Consider the following 22,527-nt stretch of genomic DNA (forward strand, 5'->3'; position numbering starts at 1 on the left):
TATTCTTAAACTTTGAGATAGCGCCTGCCACTGAGTGGGCAATTAAGCTCTGAAATTTCATTGCCAGAGGACATGGTTAAGGCAGCTAGTGGAACTGTTCAAAAAAGGTCTGGATAAGTTCCTGAAAGAGAAGTCTCTAAAGTGCTGCTAATAAAGTTTGACTTGGGGACTGGGCCCTGGCTCTGGTCCAGTATGGCATTTCTTATGGTCATAGTGGGGGAGAAAGAGTCAGAGCTCCTCCGGAAAGATGTGCCAGGGTAGGAGTCCAGTCTGATCACTGGGGTAGCAGTGCCCTTACCTTAGCAGTAAGATAATTTTGTGCAATTAACTGTGAAAAGAAAAAGGTATGAGAAAAAAATCTTTCAAAATTTTTTTTTTAATTTTAAGTTAAAATTTTACATTTCCCAGGGAAGGGAAAACCAAATTCACAGCACACGATGAAAGACTGGAAAAGTCACTGCAGATCTGTTTCATGCAGCAATGTGGGCGAGAAGGGGACAGGGTTCACGAGGCAGAGGCTCCTCCACTTGTGTGTGCATGGGGAAAGCTTCGGTGACTCCCGTTCTAAACAACGCAATCAGGCAGCAGCCGAGGCCCTGAGGGAGGGATACCGAGCACTGTGCACGTCCTCAGCGAGGGGATTCCTGGCAGTCCATGCTGGGTCTCGGCCACCATCTTCAGGCACAGAACGAGAGTGGGAATCCTGGGCGAGGCCCTGCGATAAGCCCAGGTCTGACAGCTACCTCCTGAATACGAGCCTTCAGAGACCGCCATCATCCCTGGCTCCCATCCTCCTCCAGGCTACGGGCAGGCGAGTCACACATGGATCAGAACCAGAGTGTACGCTGGAGTGTGGGAAGGTGACTGCCAGGCTGCCATCAGCTGGGTAAGAAGCACAGAGTGCAGGCAGAGCCTGGGTGGGTAAAATGGGCAAGGGGCAGGCTCCACCAGGTCAGATACCAGTGCTAACTGTGGCTTGGGACTGGGCTACCTGCATGGGCTGTCACCAGGTGGGTACAGAGCACAGGCAGGGTCACTGCCAGCCAGGTAAGAAGGGCCAAGCATGGGCAATTCTTGGGCTGCCACCAAGAGGGCAAAAAAATACAACATCAGCAGAGCCTGGGCTACGGCAGAGTCTCTGCTACTGTCCAACCTCCTCTGCACAGGAGCTGCCTGCAGTGGCTCGAGCCTGCTTGCTGTGGGCTGATGGGCAGAAGGCTCCCCAGCACTGTAATTCTAGGTCTGGGTTTGTCTGTAGCAGAACAGGACAACTTTATGTGCAGAAAAAGTCTCTCTCTCACTTCCACGTATACCCATAGCACCACAGCCGGCCGTGGCTTACTGCCAAAGACATCCGCATGCAGCCACGTGACCAGGGCAGAAGAGGCAGGGTCCTGAGCTCCATCAGTGCACATGAACCCCTGGCCTCTGAACAGCCGTAGCAATAAACACACCTCTCAGAGTCTCCGCCCAGTCGCAGGGAGGCCTCACACCACCGCCATGCCCCCTTCACAGCGGCTGGTGATCATGTTTCCAATCTCGGTCCAGGTATCAGTGTGAGGATTATAAACTTCCACAGAGTCTGATGTAACGGGGGCAGAGAAATCATGGCTGCTGGAGCGGCCACCGGCGGCGTAGAGAAAGCCATTCACAGCCACCACACACACACCGGCTCGAGGGACTTTCATAGAAGCAACTTCCACCCACTTCTCCTGTTTAGAGACAAAAATTCCCAAAAGAAACAAGCCACATTATCATATCTCTGTCCTGAAGAGTTCATCTAGACCAGAGTTACAGCCTGGCCCATGGCCCATCCCCTTCTGGCAGTAACGCCAACATTTCCCTGGCCCGTGTCCCATCCCCTCCTGGCAGGAACGCCAACATATCCCTGGCCCGTGTCCCCTCCCCTCCTGGCAGTAACGCCAACATTGCCCGAGGACATGTCCCATCTTAACTCTTCAGCGGCGCGTTAATACATCTCAGGGCCACATCCCATCCTACCTCCTCAGTAGTACACAGATACATCCCAGGGCATGTCCCTTCCTACCTCCTCAGTAGTACACAGATACATCCCAGGGCATGTCCCTTCCTACCTTCCTGGCGGAGCACCTGCATATCCCGGCTATGCCCCATCCTACCTCCTTGGCAGAATGCCGGTCCAGCCCAGGACCACATCTCTTCCTACCTCCTCAGCAGAGTATTTCTCTACAGTGCTAAGTGCGTCATCCCGCTCATTCCATCCTCCCACAGCATAGATGCAGTCATTGAGGGCAGCCACCCCGAGGTATGCACGACGTGTTTCCATGGATGGCAGTGGAGCCCAACGCTTGGTGATGGGGTTGTAGACCTCAGCAGTGCGCAGCTCAATGCCCTCGGTGCTGATACCCCCAACAACGTAAATTAAGCCTGTGAGCATAAACCAAGAGAAAACAGTGCAAGAGACAGGATGGAACAGTTCTTGGTTTCTAAAAAGGAAGCATTTACCACAATGGTGCCGGTGCTGAAAGAGCTGTAATCCCAACCCCTTCCCCACAGGGGACCCAGCTACCTTACAAAATGAACTGGGGGAATCAGATGCTGATATGAGATGATATTTATGGGTGGAAGGGGGTTGCAGTGAAGAAGCAGGGGCCTGGTGAGCATTTGCAGTCTGTAGTGAGTATTTTGGTAGGAGAGGCCCAGATCCCAGTGAGGATATTGAGGGAGGGATTTGGAGTCCGGTGATGATATCGGGAGGAGGGAAGGAAGAGATTTGGATTCAGGTGAGGATACAGGATACTCAGGTGTGGAAGAAGGCATGACGAGAGCGCTGTGTCAGATACACACCCTGCATCTCACAGCAGCCAAAGTAATAGCGTGGCAGAGGCATGGAGCCCACCAGCTGCCAGGAATTCTCCTCGGGGTCATAGCACTCCACTGTGTTCCCAATCTCAGCTCCGATCCAGCCCCCTAGGTAAGAGAGAGGAAGGCAGAAGCCCGTGAGTGCAGAGAGCATGCGACAGTCCCCCTCCCACAAATAACCGAGTGCCACTCCAGTCCCCGCAGCACACAGGATGGCACCTGAGGAGCTGTACAGATAGCGTGGGCGGTTACCAAGTGCATAGATGGACCCCAAACATGTGCAGACCCCAAGGCCACAGCGAGGATGGTTCATGGATGCCACAGTTGCCCATTGCCTGGTGATGTGGTCGTAGCATTCTGTGCAATCAAAGATCATCGAATCCTTCTCACCTGGCAAGACAGAGAGGAAATGTAGGGAGAAGGGAAGATCCCACAACCTGAAGGGTGCAGCACTTATTACACGACCAACAGGAAAGCTGGCCATCACTCAGATCAAGACTCTGTGCAACTTATTACACGACCAACAGGAAAGCTGGCCATCACTCAGATCAAGACTCTGTGCAACTTATTACACAACCAACAGGAAAGCTGGCCATCACTCAGATCAAGACTCTGTGCAACTTATTACACGACCAACAGGAAAGCTGGCCATCACTCAGATCAAGACTCTGTGCAACTTATTACACGACCAACAGGAAAGCTGGCCATCACTCAGATCAAGACTCTGTGCAACTTATTACACGACCAACAGGAAAGCTGGCCATCACTCAGATCAAGACTCTGTGCAACTTATTACACGACCAACAGGAAAGCTGGCCATCACTCAGATCAAGACTCTGTGCAACTTATTACACGACCAACAGGAAAGCTGGCCATCACTCAAATCAAGACTCTGTGCAACTTATTACACGACCAACAGGAAAGCTGGCCATCACTCAGATCAAGACTCTGTGCAACTTATTACACGACCAACAGGAAAGCTGGCCATCACTCAGATCAAGACTCTGTGCAACTTATTACACGACCAACAGGAAAGCTGGCCATCACTCAGATCAAGACTCTGTGCAACTTATTACACGACCAACAGGAAAGCTGGCCACTCAGATCAAGACTCTGTGCAACTTATTACACGACCAACAGGAAAGCTGGCCATCACTCAGATCAAGACTCTGTGCAACTTATTACACGACCAACAGGAAAGCTGGCCATCACTCAAATCAAGACTCTGTGCAACTTATTACACGACCAACAGGAAAGCTGGCCATCACTCAGATCAAGACTCTGTGCAACTTATTACACGACCAACAGGAAAGCTGGCCATCACTCAAATCAAGACTCTGTGCAACTTATTACACGACCAACAGGAAAGCTGGCCATCACTCAGATCAAGACTCTGTGCAACTTATTACACGACCAACAGGAAAGCTGGCCATCACTCAAATCAAGACTCTGTGCAACTTATTACACGACCAACAGGAAAGCTGGCCATCACTCAGATCAAGACTCTGTGCAACTTATTACTCGACCAACAGGAAAGCTGGCCATCACTCAGATCAAGACTCTGTGCAACTTATTACACGACCAACAGGAAAGCTGGCCATCACTCAAATCAAGACTCTGTGCAACTTATTACACGACCAACAGGAAAGCTGGCCATCACTCAGATCAAGACTCTGTGCAACTTATTACTCGACCAACAGGAAAGCTGGCCATCACTCAAATCAAGACTCTGTGCAACTTATTACACGACCAACAGGAAAGCTGGCCATCACTCAGATCAAGACTCTGTGCAACTTATTACACGACCAACAGGAAAGCTGGCCATCACTCAGATCAAGACTCTGTGCAACTTATTACACGACCAACAGGAAAGCTGGCCATCACTCAGATCAAGACTCTGTGCAACTTATTACACGACCAACAGGAAAGCTGGCCATCACTCAAATCAAGACTCTGTGCAACTTATTACACGACCAACAGGAAAGCTGGCCATCACTCAGATCAAGACTCTGTGCAACTTATTACACGACCAACAGGAAAGCTGGCCATCACTCAGATCAAGACTCTGTGCAACTTATTACACGACCAACAGGAAAGCTGGCCATCACTCAGATCAAGACTCTGTGCAACTTATTACACGACCAACAGGAAAGCTGGCCATCACTCAGATCAAGACTCTGTGCAACTTATTACACGACCAACAGGAAAGCTGGCCATCACTCAGATCAAGACTCTGTGCAACTTATTACACGACCAACAGGAAAGCTGGCCATCACTCAGATCAAGACTCTGTGCAACTTATTACACGACCAACAGGAAAGCTGGCCATCACTCAGATCAAGACTCTGTGCAACTTATTACACGACCAACAGGAAAGCTGGCCATCACTCAGATCAAGACTCTGTGCAACTTATTACACAACCAACAGGAAAGCTGGCCATCACTCAGATCAAGACTCTGTGCAACTTATTACTCGACCAACAGGAAAGCTGGCCATCACTCAGATCAAGACTCTGTGCAACTTATTACACGACCAACAGGAAAGCTGGCCATCACTCAGATCAAGACTCTGTGCATGCTGCTTGCTTCACAAGCCATGAAGTCTCTTCAGATCAGTCCCTAACTTACACAAACCCCTCCAGCAAAAGGGCCCGAGCTTTCTGCAGAGGACTGGAAGAACAGAAAGGACGTCCTGAGAGGTCATTCCTAGCGCTGGGGCCTTCACGCCTGAAGTTATTATGTCTCTTTTAAATTGTAGCTGTTGTTACTATTGCTATTTTATTGTGTGTATTGTATTTCTGATTTTATAAAATTGTAAACCGTTGTGATGGTCCCAAACTCATGTGACGTTACAGAAAAACGAATAAAACCATAAACACCTGTGGGAGTGCCACTCACCGCAGGGACCAGGGCTGAAAGCACAAGTGACAGGCACTGGGAAACCCTGCAGACACTCCGAATGCCTTACCTCCGATAACATACATCATCCCGTGGAGCACTGCCACGCCGAGACCACTGCGAGCCTGGTGCAGGGAGGACACTGTGGTCCAGTACTGACTGAAGGTGTCAAAACGCTCCGCACAGCTCAGAGCCCGGCTGTCACTCCAGCGACCTCCCTGCAAGCGGGTGTATCCACCTGTGAAGAGAGACAGCCTCAGTGAGCACGGTCGTGAGCCCCTTCCACCTGTGAGAGAGCATCAGTAAGGTGGGACCAGGTGTATCTTGCTGCAAGAGAGAGACAGTCCCAGTGAACAGTGCAGTCACTGAAGAGACCTTTCTGTAACCAGGTGCATCCTCCGAGAGAATGACAGCTTTAGGGAGCACAGAGATCCCCCCAGTAACCAGGTATATCCACCTGTGTGAGAGTGTTAGAGACCTCCCATGTAACCCGTCAGACACAGCATCAATGAGCAGAGCTGTCGCTGAAGAGAGATCCTCCCAGGTAACCAGCTGTATCCACATGCAAGAGAGAGACAGCATCATATAGATTTGAGCTGTCACTAAAGAGATCTTCTTTATGATCAATTAAGTGTATTCCTCTGTGAGAGCATCAGCTGAGCTGACAGTATAGCAAGGGGGTAGACTCAAGAGTAATCTTAGGAAATATTTCTGTATAGAGAGGGTGGTGGACGTGTGGAACGGCCTCCCTGTGGAGGAGGTGGGGGAGACAAATACAGTATCTGAAGTCCGGAAAGCCTGGGATAAGCGCAGGGGCTCTCTGAGGGAGAGATGGGAATGGTAAGGCTAGATAAATTGGATGGATGGGCCATACGGTCTTTTTCTGCCGTCATGTTTCTGTGTTTATGAGGGTAAACGGAAGGCAGTGGGAAAGCCCTGAGGTCCGCTGGCGACTGACGCGAATCCTTCCAGAGCAGACACACAATAAGCGTACAAGACGTGGATCCTAACCTACTACATAGAGGTACTTCCGAGCCTTCCTCCGAGGCTGCACTTTGGAGGCTTGCGGGAAGCTGCTGACGCGGCTGTCCTTCGAGGTGCTACTGACCTCGCAGAACTCCCTCAGCAGAGTACGCAGCGCCACTCGCAGGCTGAAGTCTGTGAGCCCTGCAAGACACCAACAGGAAGAGCTTAGCAAGCCCAGAACAAGGAGATACAGAATCGCTCCTAGCAGCTTTAATCAAAATAGAGAGAACAGTTTAATATCTCGTGAAACAGAGCACATCCCCATGCTCCTAACAGGACTGGGTCAGTACCGGCTAAGAGGGAAGAGTGGCCCTAATACCGTGCTGGGATCTGAACGACGTCCTGGGCTCTCAGATCCTTCCTCCAGCACCTGCTCCTCCCAATCTACATCCAATGACTGAGCCCTCTCGCTGTGCCAGCCCTCCCCACTACTGGTCTACCTTTCATAGATTCTGACCCCTCTCACAGCACCATCCCCCTCTCACAGCACCATCTCATAGCACCATCCCCCTCTCACAGCACCATCCCCCTCTCATAGCGCCCCTTTCACAGCACCCCTCTCATAGCCCCATCCCCCCTCACAGCACCATTCCCTTCTCATAGCACCATCTCACAGCACCATCCCCCTCTAGCACCATCTCATAGCCCCATCCCCCTCTCATAGCACCCCTCTCTCACAGCACCATCCCCCTCTCACAGCACCCCTCTCATAGCCCCATCCCCCCTCACAGCACCATCCCCCTCTCATAGCACAATCTCATAGTCCCCTCTCATAGCCCCATCCCCCTCTCATAGCACCATCTCACAGCACCATCCCCCTCACAGCCCCCCTCTCACAGCCCCATCCCCCTCACAGCCCCCCCTCTCACAGCCCCATCCCCCTCTCACAGCACCCCTCCCTGACGAACCTCCAATGAGGTCCGACTCCCAACGCAGCTTAGTAAAGAGTGGAGTGCTGAGGGGACCTCTGCATTCAACATAAATAAGAAATGCCCTGCTGGATCCTATCTCTGAGAGTGGCCAGTCCGGGTTTAATTCCTGTTACTCCCAGGGAGAGCGATGGCTTCCTTCAGTCTCCCTGGGCACTAATGCTTTTCCTCCAGGAACTTGTACAAACCTCTCTTAAAACCCGCTATGCTCGTTGCCTTCACCACGTCCTCTGGCGGCAGGTTCCACAGCTTGAGAGTGTGCAGAGTCGTAAACTCCTTCTAGGATTTGCTTTGAATCTGCTGATGGTCAGTTTCATGGAGGGTCCCCTGGTTTTGTATTATTTGAAAGGGTAAATAACCGTCCTCTATTTACCGGTTCCACCCACTCATGATTTTATAAACTTCTCTCCTGTCCCTCTCAGCCATCTCTTTTCCAAGCTGAAGAGCCCCAGCCCGCGCAGCCTCTCATCAGAGGAGAGATGCCCATCCCCCGGTATCTTCATCTTTTCTACTTTCTTGAAGTGGGGTGACCAGAGCTGCACACAGGACTCAAGATGCAGTCGCACCATGGCGCATTACAGAGGCCGTATGATCTCATCCTTTCTTCTTCGGATCATTCCTAACATTGTTTGCTTTTCTGACGACCACCGTGCACTGAGAGGAGGATTTCAAGATCACTTTCCCAATACAGAACCCAGCTTCCCGTACCTGTAGTTGGGATTACTTTTCCCTATCTGCATCACTTTGCATTTTTCCACATTAAATTTCAACTGCCAGCCTCCTAGTCCCAAAAGGTCCTGCTGCAGTTCCTTGTAATCCACTGATGTCCCCTTTTAACAAAAGGGGAACTGGATTCAGGTGACAGCCAATGTTATGGCCCAAGATACTGACATGCAGACATTAGGCAAAAAGCTCAGGGCTGCTTCTTCATCAGGTCCAAGAGCAAAGCATGGTCAAGCAGCATTGTCTGAATTGTGAAGAAGGCTGCTCACCCCGTAAAAATATAGCCAGCAATACTTATTTTATAGGTTTCACAGTTGCTTGGTTTTGATTGTAAATATTATTGCCCTTAACATAAGGCTTGGAGTAACCTGCAGGGAGCGGCAGTTGCTGCCCTTAACAGAAACATGGGGGTAACCTGCACGGAGCAGCAGTTACTGCCCTTAACAGAAACATGGGGGTAACCTGCACGGAGCAGCAGTTACTGCCCTTAACAGAAACATGGGGGTAACCTGCAGGGAGCGGCAGTTACTACCCTTAACAGAAACATGGGGGGTAACCTGCAGGGAGCGGCAGTTACTACCCTTAACAGAAACATGTGGGTAACCTGCACGGAGCGGGCAGTTACTACCCTTAACAGAAACATGGGGGTAACCTGCACGGAGCAGCAGTTACTGCCCTTAACAGAAACATGGGGGTAACCTGCACGGAGCAGCAGTTACTGCCCTTAACAGAAGGCATGGGGGTAACCTGCACGGAGCGGCAGTTGCTACCCTTAACAGAAACATGGGGGTAACCTGCACAGAGCAGCAGTTACTGCCCTTAACAGAAACATGGGGGTAACCTGCACGGAGCGGCAGTTACTACCCTTAACAGAAACATGGGGGTAACCTGCAGGGAGCGGCAGTTGCTACCCTTAACAGAAACATGGGGGTAACCTGCAGGGAGCGGCAGTTACTGCCCTTAACAGAAACATGAGGGTAACCTGCACGGAGCGGCAGTTACTACCAACCTGCACGGAACAGCAGTTACTGCCCTTAACAGAAACATGGGGGTAACCAGCACAGAGCGGCAGTTACTACCCTTAACAGAAACATGGGGGTAACCAGCACAGAGCGGCAGTTACTACCCTTAACAGAAACATGGGGGTAATTCCAGAATTAGTGGGATTTTGACCACCCGAGTGGGGACACTGCGTTCCTCACATCAGGTCTTCTGAGCGCAGAGTAAGGTGGCAATTACTGCCAAAGAATATCCTTGCTTCATCAGATGAGCCCTCTCAAGAACCAGACCGTAAGACAGAATCGAGTCATATCTTTGTGAAGTACTGGACCCTGTTGTAGCAGGTCCCTGTGCTGTGGGAGGCACAGAGGGGTCTCCACCAGGAGTCTCTGCATGTCCGCATACCACAGATTCCTAGGCCAATCTGAGCTACTAGTAGGATAATCCCCTCTGGTGCTCGATTATGTGAATGACCCTACCCAGCAAGGGCCACGGATGGAAGGAGTATAGCAGCCCTTCTTCCGGCAAGGTCTGAACGAGAGCATCGATACCCAGGGACCACTGATCTCTTCTGTGACTGAAGAATTGCCGAACCTTCGCATTGTGAGATGCGGCCAGCTGGTCGATAGACGGGAGAACCCAGCGATCTACTATCAGCTGAAAGGCTTTGGCCGATATTGCCCACTCTCCTGGATCCAGACTTTCCCTGCTTAGAAAGTCTGCTCTGGCGTTGTCTTTTCCTGCGATGTGGGAGGCTGAGATCATCTGTAGATATATTTCCGCCCATTCCATAAGGTGATCTATCTCCTGTGACACTTGTGGCTCTTGTTTCCACTCTGACGGTTGATGTAGGCTACTGTTGTTGCGTTGTCCGACATTACACGAACCGCTTGACCCTGGAGTCTGTGGCTGAATTGCAGACAGCGCCACACTGTCGGGCTTATCGTGCTCATCAACTTCCTTATCCTCGTGGTGTCAAACCGGACTCCCAGATATTCCAAGGACAGGGAGAGCTTGAGACTGCTTTTGTCCACGTTTACAAACAGAGGTCACCCTGTTGGTCACCCGGAGACTCTCTTCCACAGACTTGGCCCCGAACAACCAGTCGTCCATGTATGGGTGCACCAGGATTCCCTCTTTTCTCAATGCTGCCTCTACAACCACCATAATCTTGAAAAATGTTCTGGGGGTGATGGCTAGGCAAAGCATAGGAAACAATGGTGTTCTTGACGGATTGGAATATGTAGGTAGTCCTCAGATAGGTCCAAGAGGGTTAAGAACTCTCCTGATTGTATGGCCTTTAATCCGGAGCGTAGGTTTTCCATGCGGAAATGATTCACTCGTAGATGTTGGTTGATGCTCTTGAGGTCCAGGATGGGGCGAAAGGAGCCTTTCTTCTTGGGTACGATGAAATAGTTGGAATAACATCCCGTATTTTTCTGGGGCGCAGGTACAGGGATTATAGCCCTCATCCTGAGAAGCCTTAAAAGAATAGTCTCCATTGGCTGCTTCTTTAAGAAGACATCATGAATATGTCCCGAGGAGTGCTGTGAAATTCCAACGCACATCCTTCTCGTATGACCTCAAGTACCCATTTGTCCATAGTGATCTCAAACCACCTCTGGTAGAAGAGGGCCAGTCAACCCCCTATCTCCTTGTTCCAAGGATGGATCAGCAAATTTTCATTGGGGTGGGGGTGGGGGGGTGTTCAGGACAAACCTGAAACTGAGTTTGCCCGTCTCTTGGTCTGTCGACTACAAAAGGACTGAGACCTCCCAACGGGCCGAGACCTCTGAAATATTGAATTTCTGTAGGGGTGAAAGCATTGTGAGCCCCTGGATCAACCCCTCATAGGCGAGAGGCACTGTAACTGCTTTTGCTTAACTTGTGGGAGCCAGGGAACTAGAGATTCGTCCCATTTACTGGCCAACTTTTCCAATTCGCTTCCGAAAAGGAGTGATCCTTTAAAGGGCTTCTTTGTAAGATTTGCCTTTGAAGTTGTGTCTGCTGACCAATTCCACAGCCATAGCCGTCTTCTGGCCGCCACCACTGAGACCACTCCTCTGACCAAAGTACGAACTAGATCTGAGCCCGCATCAGATAAAAAGGCAGCGGTTGGTTCCATAACTGCTCTGGAATTTGCCCCCGAGTCATCCATGTCCCGAGAGAGGAGCAGGCATGAACAAGCTACCTGGGCACAACAAGACGCAATCTGTAAGGTCATTTCTACTGCGTCAAAGGCCTGTTTAAGGATGGACTCCATCCGCTTATCGTGTGCATCCTTTAAGGCCACTCCTCCCTCCACTGGGATAGTTGTTCACTTAGAGACGGCAAAGACCAGCGCATCCACTTTAGGGAAATGCAAACGTTCTCTCGCTGCCGGATCCAGTGGGTACAGAGCTTCTAATGCTTGTCCACCTTTAAAACTTGATTCTGGGGCATCCCATTCCAGGTCAATCATCTCCTGGATGGCTTCCAGAACTGGAAAGTAGCAAGAGGCTTTCCGTAGGGATATCAGAATGGGGTTCTTCTTTGGTTCCGTCAGAGTCTGTCCCAGAAACTCCCAGCATCTTCAGGGTCTGGGAAACCAGGGCCTGCAATTTTTCTCTATGGAAAAACCGTAACATGGCCCAATACGGTTCTAAACCAGGAGGAATTTCCCCATCTTTCAAGGGATCTGTAACCTCCTCTTCCTCCGTGCCATCTGGGTCCCTGCCAGGGATACCCTTGGTGAGGTGTGCCAAGCCTAAAGCGGGACCTAGCCCAGCAAGGGGCCGCTCAGAAGCCCCACTTCCCCTTACCCCAACGGGATCGGGGACGACGTCGGTACGGCGCACCGAGCAAGGCGACCGGAGGTTCTCACTGAAAACCCCTCCAAATGTCTCTGAATCGGGAGGTAAATCTCTTTTTTTTTTTTTTTAATACTTACCTGGGTTCAGCGCTTACTGGCTGAGTACGGAGATGGTCTGCGGGGGGAGAAGGCTTTGGCTGTCACCGCCACGCTCAGCTTCCTGCACCCACTGCCTTTCAGATGCTTCATCAGCAAATCCACGCCGGGAACCGGCTACCGGACCAAGGCAAACCTCTGAGGGATCTGGGAAATCACCTCAGGAATTCTCAGCTGGGGTTTCATCTTTAGATATCACCGCAGGAGAGCAGGGCTCCATCTTTCTCCAATTTAAAGGTAAAATTTCCTCTTCTAAAGAGTAATGCATTCCCAATAAAGAAGGCACAATCCACATCTGCTAGGAGACGGAGAAATACTGAAGGGCAGATGTCACTGCATGGGGGTATCTAGAGTGACGTCAGTTTTGAACTCTGACTCCGTCTCCATCTGCTGGCAGGGGAGCATAACCTATTGGTCCAGAGTCCATCTGGCTACACGCTAGGAAAAAGCATTTTTCACTTAGTGCACAATCAAGCTGTGGAATTTTCCACCAGAGGATGTGGTCAAAACATCTAACATAGTGGGGTTCATAAAAGATTTGGGCAGGTTCTGGAAGAAAAGTCCATGAACCATTAGCCAGGAAGACTTGGGAAGGGCAGTGCTTATCCCGGGGAGCGAGCAACAAGGAACAGATCTACTCTTTGGAATTGCTGTCTCGCTGCCTTCCCTGACGCACGACCTCTGGATTCTGAGCTCTCTCACAGCCTCCCAGCGAGCTCTGACCCCTCTCCATGTTTGCCACACCCCAGTACACCTCCTGTCACAGCATCATCCTCTGGTGTCCCACCAAGGATCTCTGTGCGTCCTCCCTCACCACCCTCCCCACGTACCTTCAATGTACTTTCCAAGGATCTGCGAGGGTAAGAGCGGGAATCGAACGGGCTCCAGCACTTCCACCACGTGCTTCCTGCGCCGCCCCAGGTCCTTCAGAATCCAGCCCATGGCGGCGGTGAACACCTGATACTCATCCTCAATGCTGAGGTCCTCGCTCTGCAGGATTGTCACCAGCTGTTCCTTACTGAGTGCCAGGAACTCCTCCTCATTCTGCACCTCCAAGAAGTGTGCGTGGATGTAGCACTGGGCAGCTTCCACCAGGTCTGCCTGGGCCATCTGCTGTGCCAGCTGGAAGATGCCCACGACATTTGCAGGATCCATCTGTGCCTTCAGGAACTGGCAGCACAGCTGTGCCATCTCGCCCAGCTGCAGCATGTCTGCCGCCACCAGCAGCTCCTGCACGTTGCCTGTGCTGATCGTCACCGCGCCTGGTGCACGTCAACCGGCAAGAGAGATAGAAGGGAACAGACATCATACAATCCCACACTACAAGTGGAAAAGCAGAGCTCCCAAGCCCTTCCACCTTTCCTCACTTCAAAGCAGATGACATTCAGGTCCTGTAGGGATTTCCTTATCCCCAGAGAGCTCGTAATCAGGGATGAGGGCTGCAAGGAAGGGACACAGGGGCTCTGAGGCACAAGTGGGGAAAGGAAGAGAAGGGAGAGAGAGAGCAGAGGGTCCTGAGACACTGGGAGGGGGAGGAGGGAACAGACCAAGGGGAAGAGGAGCAGAGAAATGCACACAGCAGCAGTCAGAATCACCTCCCTCTCACCCAGCAGGCAGGCACAGGCTCACAGCCCTCCCAGATCTCACAAGCCAGCGGGGGCCTCCCAGTTAGGGCCTTCAGCTTCTCCCAAGCCCTCCCCGTGCACACAGCAGCAGTCAGAATCACCTCCCTCTCACCCAGCAGGCAGGCACAGGCTCACAGCCCTCCCAGATCTCACAAGCCAGCGGGGGCCTCCCAGTTAGGGCCTTCAGCTTCTCCCAAGCCCTCCCCGTGCACACAGCAGCAGTCAGAATCACCTCCCTCTCACCCAGCAGGCAGGCACAGGCTCACAGCCCTCCCAGATCTCACAAGCCGGGGGCCTTCGGCTTCTTTTCGGGTGCAGCTTTGTGGGAGGGGCTTTCGCCACAGATCTGCACCTGGGGTGTCTGGGAGGGAGATTTTGGCTTCTGGCAGGAGGGGCAAGGTAAGAGCTTCCCCTCCCCCACAGGGAAAGGGGATGGATTTGTTGCCTCGTTTTAAAGCAGGGAAGGGGGGATTGGGTGGCTGCAGCCCCCGAGACGTTTTTATTTGAACTCTGGGGGTGGCTGCAGCTGGCAGGCGAGGGCTTTTCCATTCCCAAACTTCCCCAGAGACCTCTGAATATTCGGGTAACTCTGCCTCTCTCTGCTTTGCACATTTTGCTTATGCTGAGAGCTCAGGGATGTGAAATGAACGGGCGCTGCAGCTGGCTCTCCTCAGGATGCTGCAGGCAGCTCCCTCCTGGCATTCTGTGGGGGGGAAGGGGGCAACACGCAAACCAGAGAAGGCGTCAAATGTTATGGGACTCTTCCCACCCCCTTTTTTTTTTTTTTAATATTTAGTACATAAGAACCTGTCATACTGGGTCAGACCAAGGGACCATCAAGCCCAGCATCCTGTGTCCAACAGTGGCCAATCCAGGCCACAAGAACCCGGCAGGATCCCAAGGGGAAGATAAACTTCCAAGCTGCTTATCCCAAGAATAAGCCGGGGATTTCTGCAGCTCTACCTTAATAATTGCTAATGGACGTTTCCTCCAGGAAATTGCCTCACCTGGCAGCATCCCAGGGGGTAAACAGATTCCAAGCTGCTTATCCCCTCCTTAGATTCATTTTTTGGATTTCGCTCTGGTGCAGCAGGTAACTTCCCCTTGGGTGGTTCGTAAACAAACCACCGGTGGGAGTCAAACAGGACTTCAAAAACCGATTACAGATTGTTTAGCAAACACGCAGCAGCTATCTGGGTTTTCTAGACGCCTCTGCGGCATTTTTGGGATGTCAAGCAACTGCGATTAATTTCTGAACAAAAATCAAAACAAAGTCGTCTTCTTTGAGATCTGCCGGGGACCCTGAGCTGGGCCCAGCAGAGCGCATCTCTCTAGGCCTTGCTCTACGGCAGCTGACGTCACCCTAACTAATCACAGTGCACGGCCAAGAGCCAACTACCCTTTCCCGGTTCCTGATTATTCATGAAATTCTAACACAGGGAACTGAAAAGCAATCCCCCCAGACTCCTCAGTTTCACCTGCATAACCATTTACTCAGACTTCCTGCCAAAGGCAGAGGAGCTAGCCAGGCACCTAATTGTACTGCAGGCCCTCTACACGTGATTTGGCTGAGGGAGGGGGGTATTTTTCTGTTTTATCATTTGATGTCTCCCCACCTCAAAGAACAGCCTTTGACTGACTGTTGGACCCCACCATCCTACCCCAGCCTGCAGGATGAGGCCAGCACTTACCTGCAACAGCCTCCTCCACCGGCTGCCATCAGTCTGGCAATCTGAACCAAGACTAGAGGGCAGCACCTGATTCAGACTGCCAGACTGAACCCAGCCAGTGCCACTCACCTCCTACCGGAAGAGGGGGCAAACACTGGGAAGTGCCTCTCGCCTCCCGCCGGCAGAGGGGGCAAACACTGGGAAGTGCCACTCGCCTCCCGCCGGCAGAGGGGGCAAACACTGGGAAGTGCCACTCGCCTCCCGCCGGCAGAGGGGGCAAACACTGGGAAGTGCCACTCGCCTCCCGCCGGCAGAGGGGGCAAACACTGGGAAGTGCCACTCGCCTCCCGCCGGCAGAGGGGGCAAACACTGGGAAGTGCCACTCGCCTCCCGCCGGCAGAGGGGGCAAACACTGGGAAGTGCCACTCGCCTCCCGCCGGCAGAGGGGGCAAACACTGGGAAGTGCCACTCGCCTCCCGCCGGCAGAGGGGGCAAACACTGGGAAGTGCCACTCGCCTCCCGCCGGCAGAGGGGGCAAACACTGGGAAGTGCCACTCGCCTCCTGCCGGCAGAGGGGAGCTGTGGAAGCAGAAGAAGCTGCAATGGTCCCCTTGGCCCTCCCCCTGCTGCTCAGCAGTGGCGGCAGGTCCCAGGGCAGCTGCCTGAGAAGCCCCTGCACCTGCTTGCCCGTTGCCTCTCTTGGCAGATCATGGAGTTGCTGGCTTGGGATCTCAGCTGCTGCCAAACTAGTCTGCACAGCTCCGGCTGCCAGGTCAGCCTGGCACCTAAAGTTCAGCACTTAATGCCTAAAAGTGAAGATGAGGTGCGGATGCTGCCTGGCTCCAGAGAGAGGGATCCAGCAGCTGCTGCTGCTCACAGTGCAGAGAGGAACTTCCTAGCAGGGCCTGGGGAGAAATGTAACTGCCAGCAGGACCCAGGCCGGGAAGAAATGCTGCAGGGCCTGCCACCGGGGCCTGGACAAAGATCAGCGGATGCCACCACGGGCAACCTGGGACTTCCCCCTGCCGAGGGGAGAGGAAGGGAGGGAGGTGGGAATGAGAATGCCTGGAGTTAGTGCCTGGATGTAGGGGAAGGAGGGGGAGAGAGCCTGGGAGTGAGGGGAACACCTGGAAGGAGAAAGCAAAGGCAAAAGGAAAACAAACAAACAAACAAAAATCCTAAAAACAGACAAAAACCAAGCAAACCATCCTCCCCCCCCCCCCCCCCCCCCCCCCCCCCCCCCCCCAAGAAAAGAGCACAAAGGCGACGTTCCTGGCTCCTAAGCATTTTGGCTGGTGCCCAAGTTTTCTAATAATTATTTCTGGCGTCCCTGGAGCTCCCCCCCCACTCCCGCTGAAGGATTCGGTTTGGCAGCCACTGAGGTGGCTTCATTCCTGCCTAGACTCAGCGCTGCCGCCCCAGCCCCCCAGGAGCAGCCGAGCGCAGCCTACCCGTGTAGACAAAGTCCAGCAGCAGGCGGAAGCAGTCGGCCGCCACGCCCAGGATGCGCACCACCTCCGTGGAGGCCTCCTTCATCCCGCCGCCGAAGAGCGCTGCAAAGTAAGGACTGCTGGCAGCCAGCAGCAGCCTGTGCACGGGGAACAGCTCCTCCTCCACCTGCAGCCGCACGTCGCACAGCTCCCAGCGCTCCCGCATCTTGTTCATCTGGGCCAGGACCAGCTGGGCATGCTTGTCCGAGGAGCAGGGAGAGCCCTCAGGCCCGGCAGCGGCCTCCAAAGCCATGGCGGGGGGAAATCAGGAGGCCGGATGGCTAGCGACGGCCATGACAAGTCCACCTGCCAAGGAAAAAAGGCACCACCAAGAATTAGCAATTCCGCAGGGCGGTCTCAGCGGACAGGGGTCAGACGGACAGGGGTCAGACGGACAGGGGTCAGACGTGCTAGCCCAGCTCTAGCAGGGCGACAGGGGTCTCCCACCGGCGTTGCCCGCACAGCCGATCCCCGTCGCGTTCCTCATTACATAATTCACACTGCTGCAGGATGGTGTTTAACGCGTGCCGTGGATTCTTGTATTGCTGCTTTCTAATTATTATGGATGTTTTATTGATTTGCACCTCTGGAAACTGCTGCGAGCGCACGGTTTAAAGAGCGTCAGAGCCGGGATGAAATGGCACTTTACAATGACTACAGTAAAGGAGCAGGCACTGCACTCCAGTTATATTATGCACACAACGAGGGAATGCAGAAAACTGAAATCAGTCCCATACTTCGAATTTCATAAGGAAAAATCTTTAATTCATTAATACGGCATTCGAAGTATGGGACTGATTTCAGTTTTCCGCATTCCCTCGTTGTGTGCACTTCACAATGACTGCCGCACTGCAGTCCCCAGGTGCACTAACTAAATGCATTTTTAGGTTTCTGAAGTTAGGCGCTGGGCCTGTGGACTGCGGTGCGGCCGAGGTTGAGTTCTGATGCTCCTTACACACAGTGAGCTTGCAGTATTTTCCAGAGAGGGACATTGCTGGGCCCTGGTCCATCGGGTTGGGTTTTGCGCCTCTCCTGATCTGGAAGCTCCAGGAGTTGCTGAGTAAACGCCTTGCTCCCAGCTGGGGTTTCAGGGCTAGGAGGGCCCGGGACAGAGGGACTGTGGGTGGGTGAAGGGTGTGGGGGCAGCCCAATTTCAGATTAAAAATAGAACCAGAGAAGAGGTGGGGACCCCACAACTGCTTTTTCACATTTAGAAAGGCTTTGAGGGGTGGGGGTTCACAGCCCGGCAGGGCCATTCATGAAATTTGGGAGGGAGGGAGGAAAGCAGGCCGCAGGCCTATTTTACAGAGCTACTTCTCTGGATATCTATCCACACACGGCCGGATAACTGGTTATATCAAGCATAACCGCTAAGCTTTTACACTTATCCAGCTATAGGTAGATCTTGTATTCAGGGGGACATTTATCCCACTGAATATCTGGGACAGGATATCTGGCTAACTTTAGCTCGCTCGCTCCCTGAGCATCTCCCCTCTCTGGTAACATCTTTTCCGCATTTGATTTCTGACCTGAAGAGCAGCTGGTCAAGAAATGTATCTGGTCCAATACAAAGGTGCCACATTATATATTTTGTCATATTTCTGGGCATTAACACGGCAGCCGCACTGCTTCCTCATAACATTCAAATATCAGTAACAAAGACTCTGACATTTATGTGCAATCTAGGCCTGTGTACCCTCAATGGAGAGCCAGAAAGGGCCTACTCATTACAGCAGTGTGCAAGGAACCAGGGGAGCCAGGGATCAGATCTTGCTCCTTGTGACCTTTGACAAGTCATTTCACCCTCCACTCTTTCAGGTACACACAGGTTATAAGCCCTCTGGGGAAGGGACCTACCCACTGTAACTTGCCTTGCGCTGGGGTTTGGAAAGACGAGTAACTAAACCTAAAATCCAAAACCAACTCAGAACACAGTGGCAATGTCCTGAATTAAGCCATAAGCAACCTAGACATGAGAGATACTGGCAGGAGGAGCAAGATCCCGAGCTTACAAATCAGACCACAGCCAGCTCGCAGGACGCTATCCAAAAATCGTCATAAACCTCCCTGCAGGTGCGTCTCTCTGAACTCAGCACCTCCCAGTCAGGGACTGGGGAGTGAGGACGGGTTGTTCTTGGCAAGATCAGGGTACTCTCAGTTGAAGGGAGAAGACTCCAGCCTGCCATCCCTGCACACAGGAACAGCCAGCCAGTGCGGAAATGGGTGCGAGCTGACTTCCCTTATTGGGCTGTGCTAGCTGGATTACCAGCTTCATCCTCCCCAGTCAGAGTCTGGTTCCAGTTTACTGATGTATTTGTATGCTAATATTTCTTTACAAGACAGGGTGGAGGATGCGTGGAACGGCCTCCCAGTGAAGGTGGGAGAGACAAGGACAGTATCAGAATTCAAGAAAGCCTGGGATAACCACAGAGGGTCTCCGAGGGAGGGGTGGGGACTGTAGAGGGAGTAGTTGGTGTGGATGGGCCATATGGTCTTTTTCTGCCATCATGTTTCTGCTGTATATACATTTATATACTATAACATATCTTCAAACTGAGCCAGTTCCAGAGCTAAAGAGTTTTCTGAGGCTGTGTTCCTCACAGGTTCCACAGGAAAATGCTGCAACACAAACTCAAAACCTGGCAGAAGCCCAAAGTTGTCACAAAGATACAGAGCAGAAGTGAATCAGCAGGCCTCTCCTTCACTCTGTAAGAATGGATACCCTCCCCTCCCCTCGTGCCAGGGATGATGTTTCCTCCCCTCTCTTCCCCCTATGACAGCCATGATACCCCAATCCTTTCCTCATCCTTGTGACAGCCATGGCGCTCCTCCCCTCTTCCTGTGAGACAAGATGCACCTCTCTACACCACACCCCTCCCTCTCGTCTTCCCCTTAACACAGCCATAATGCTGCTTGCCCACCTCTCCCCCTGTGACAGCCAAGCCCCCAAACCTCCTCGCTTCTCTCCCTTTGCCAGTCGTGCTGCCCCCTCCCCAGCCCCTTCCTTCTTCCTCCTGTGCCATTCATGAGCTCCTTCCCCTGTCCTCCCTGACAGCCATTATGCCCCTCCCCTCCCCCACGCCATGTAACAGCCATGACATCCCTTCCCTCCTCTCTCACCTCCGACTGCCACGGTGCCTCTCCCCTCCCAATGTGACAGTCGTGATGTCCCCACCCCCTCTGCTTCCCCGGTGACATCCATGGTGTCCCCACCCCCTCTGCTTCCCCAGTGACATCCATGGTGTCCCCACCCCCTCTGCTTCCCCGGTGACATCCATGGTGACCCCACCCCCTCTGCTTCCCCGGTGACATCCATGGTGTCCCCACCCCCTCTGCTTCCCCGGTGACATCCATGGTGTCCCCACCCCCTCTGCTTCCCCGGTGACATCCATGGTGTCCCCACCCCCTCTGCTTCCCCGGTGACATCCATGGTGTCCCCACCCCCTCTGCTTCCCCGGTGACATCCATGGTGACCCCACCCCCTCTGCTTCCCCGGTGACATCCATGGTGTCCCCACCCCCTCTGCTTCCCCGGTGACATCCATGGTGTCCCCACCCCCTCTGCTTCCCCGGTGACAGCCATGGTGACCCCACCCCCTCTGCTTCCCAGTGACATCCATGGTGACCCCCACCCCCTCTGCTTCCCCGGTGACATCCATGGTGTCCCCACCCCCTCTGCTTCCCCGGTGACAGCCACGGTGTCCCCACCCCCTCTGCTTCCCCGGTGACAGCCACGGTGTCCCCACCCCCTCTGGTTCCCAGGTGACAGCCACGGTGTCCCCACCCCCTCTGCTTCCCCGGTGACAGCCACGGTGTCCCCACCCCCTCTGGTTCCCAGGTGACAGCCACGATGTCCCCACCCCCTCTGCTTCCCCGGTGACAGCCACGGTGTCCCCACCCCCTCTGGTTCCCAGGTGACAGCCACGATGTCCCCACCTCCTCTGGTTCCCAGGTGACAGCCACGGTGACCCCACCCCCTCTGCTTCCCCGGTGACAGCCACGGTGTCCCCACCCCCTCTGCTTCCCCGGTGACAGCCACGGTGTCCCCACCCCCTCTGCTTCCCCGGTGACAGCCATGGTGTCCCCACCCCCTCTGCTTCCCAGTGACAGCCATGGTGTCCCCACCCCCTCTGCTTCCCCGGTGACAGCCATGGTGACCCCACCCCCTCTGCTTCCCCGGTGACAGCCATGGTGTCCCCACCCCCTCTGCTTCCCCGGTGACAGCCATGGTGACCCCACCCCCTCTGCTTCCCCGGTGACATCCATGGTGTCCCCACCCCCTCTGCTTCCCCGGTGACATCCACGGTGTCCCCACCCCCTCTGCTTCCCCGGTGACAGCCACGGTGTCCCCACCCCCTCTGCTTCCCCGGTGACAGCCACGGTGACCCCCACCCCCTCTGCTTCCCCGATGACATCCACGGTGTCCCCACCCCCTCTGCTTCCCCGGTGACAGCCACGGTGACCCCACCCCCTCTGCTTCCCCAGTGACATCCACGGTGTCCCCACCCCCTCTGCTTCCCCGGTGACATCCACGGTGACCCCACCCCCTCTGCTTCCCCAGTGACATCCATGGTGTCCCCACCCCCTCTGCTTCCCCGGTGACAGCCACGGTGTCCCCACCCCCTCTGCTTCCCCGGTGACAGCCACGGTGACCCCACCCCCTCTGCTTCCCCGATGACATCCACGGTGTCCCCACCCCCTCTGCTTCCCCGGTGACATCCACGGTGTCCCCACCCCCTCTGCTTCCCCGGTGACATCCACGGTGTCCCCACCCCCTCTGCTTCCCCGGTGACAGCCATGGGGTCCCCACCCCCTCTGCTTCCCCGGTGACAGCCATGGGGTCCCCACCCCCTATGCTTCCCCGATGACAGCCATGGGGTCCCCACCCCCTCTGCTTCCCCGGTGACAGCCATGGGGTCCCCACCCCCTCTGCTTCCCCGGTGACATCCATGGGGTCCCCACCCCCTCTGCTTCCCCGGTGACAGCCATGGGGTCCCCACCCCCTCTGCTTCCCCGGTGACAGCCATGGGGTCCCCACCCCCTCTGCTTCCCCGGTGACAGCCACGGTTAATGTGAGGCAGCGACTCCGGCTCGGAATGCATTTCTTTTACCTCTGGGGATAGCAGATGTCTTCCTGTGCGGGTGGAGTCCAGAGGTCAGCTCAGCCCATTGCTTGCCTTCATATCCCGGCGGGAGAGAGGGCGCGCAGCTGGAGCTCCGGAGAGGGACCCGGAAGGAAAGCGCCCGGCCGGAAGCACAAAGCGGCGGTGGCGGCTCGCTCGCGTTTTCTCCTCTGCGCAGGCGCCTGACCTGCCGCATGACTGAAAAGCAGCCGAGCCCTAAGGCATGTAAACTACGTTTCCCAGCACCTCCTGCGCAC

The 22,527-nt window shown here is 54.0% G+C and overlaps 1 protein-coding gene across 1 annotated transcript; it reads right to left on the minus strand.

Annotated features, from left to right (window-relative positions):
* Nucleotides 1-358: 358 nt before the first annotated feature.
* On the minus strand, nucleotides 359-22,420 carry LOC115099892 (actin-binding protein IPP-like). The gene is made up of 9 exons (XM_029617860.1): nucleotides 22,259-22,420; nucleotides 17,110-17,454; nucleotides 13,194-13,625; nucleotides 6,751-6,906; nucleotides 5,810-5,977; nucleotides 3,094-3,231; nucleotides 2,827-2,949; nucleotides 2,186-2,406; nucleotides 359-1,712 (listed from the first exon to the last, which is right to left on the minus strand). The coding sequence occupies exons 2-9, from the start codon at nucleotides 17,399-17,401 to the stop codon at nucleotides 1,488-1,490; spliced, it is 1,755 nt and encodes a 584-aa protein (XP_029473720.1). The 5' UTR covers nucleotides 17,402-17,454; nucleotides 22,259-22,420; the 3' UTR covers nucleotides 359-1,487.
* Between the last annotated feature and the right edge of the window lie 107 nt (nucleotides 22,421-22,527).

Source organism: Rhinatrema bivittatum, chromosome 10 (assembly GCF_901001135.1).
Source record: "Rhinatrema bivittatum chromosome 10, aRhiBiv1.1, whole genome shotgun sequence".
Taxonomy (NCBI): Eukaryota; Metazoa; Chordata; class Amphibia; order Gymnophiona; family Rhinatrematidae; genus Rhinatrema; species Rhinatrema bivittatum.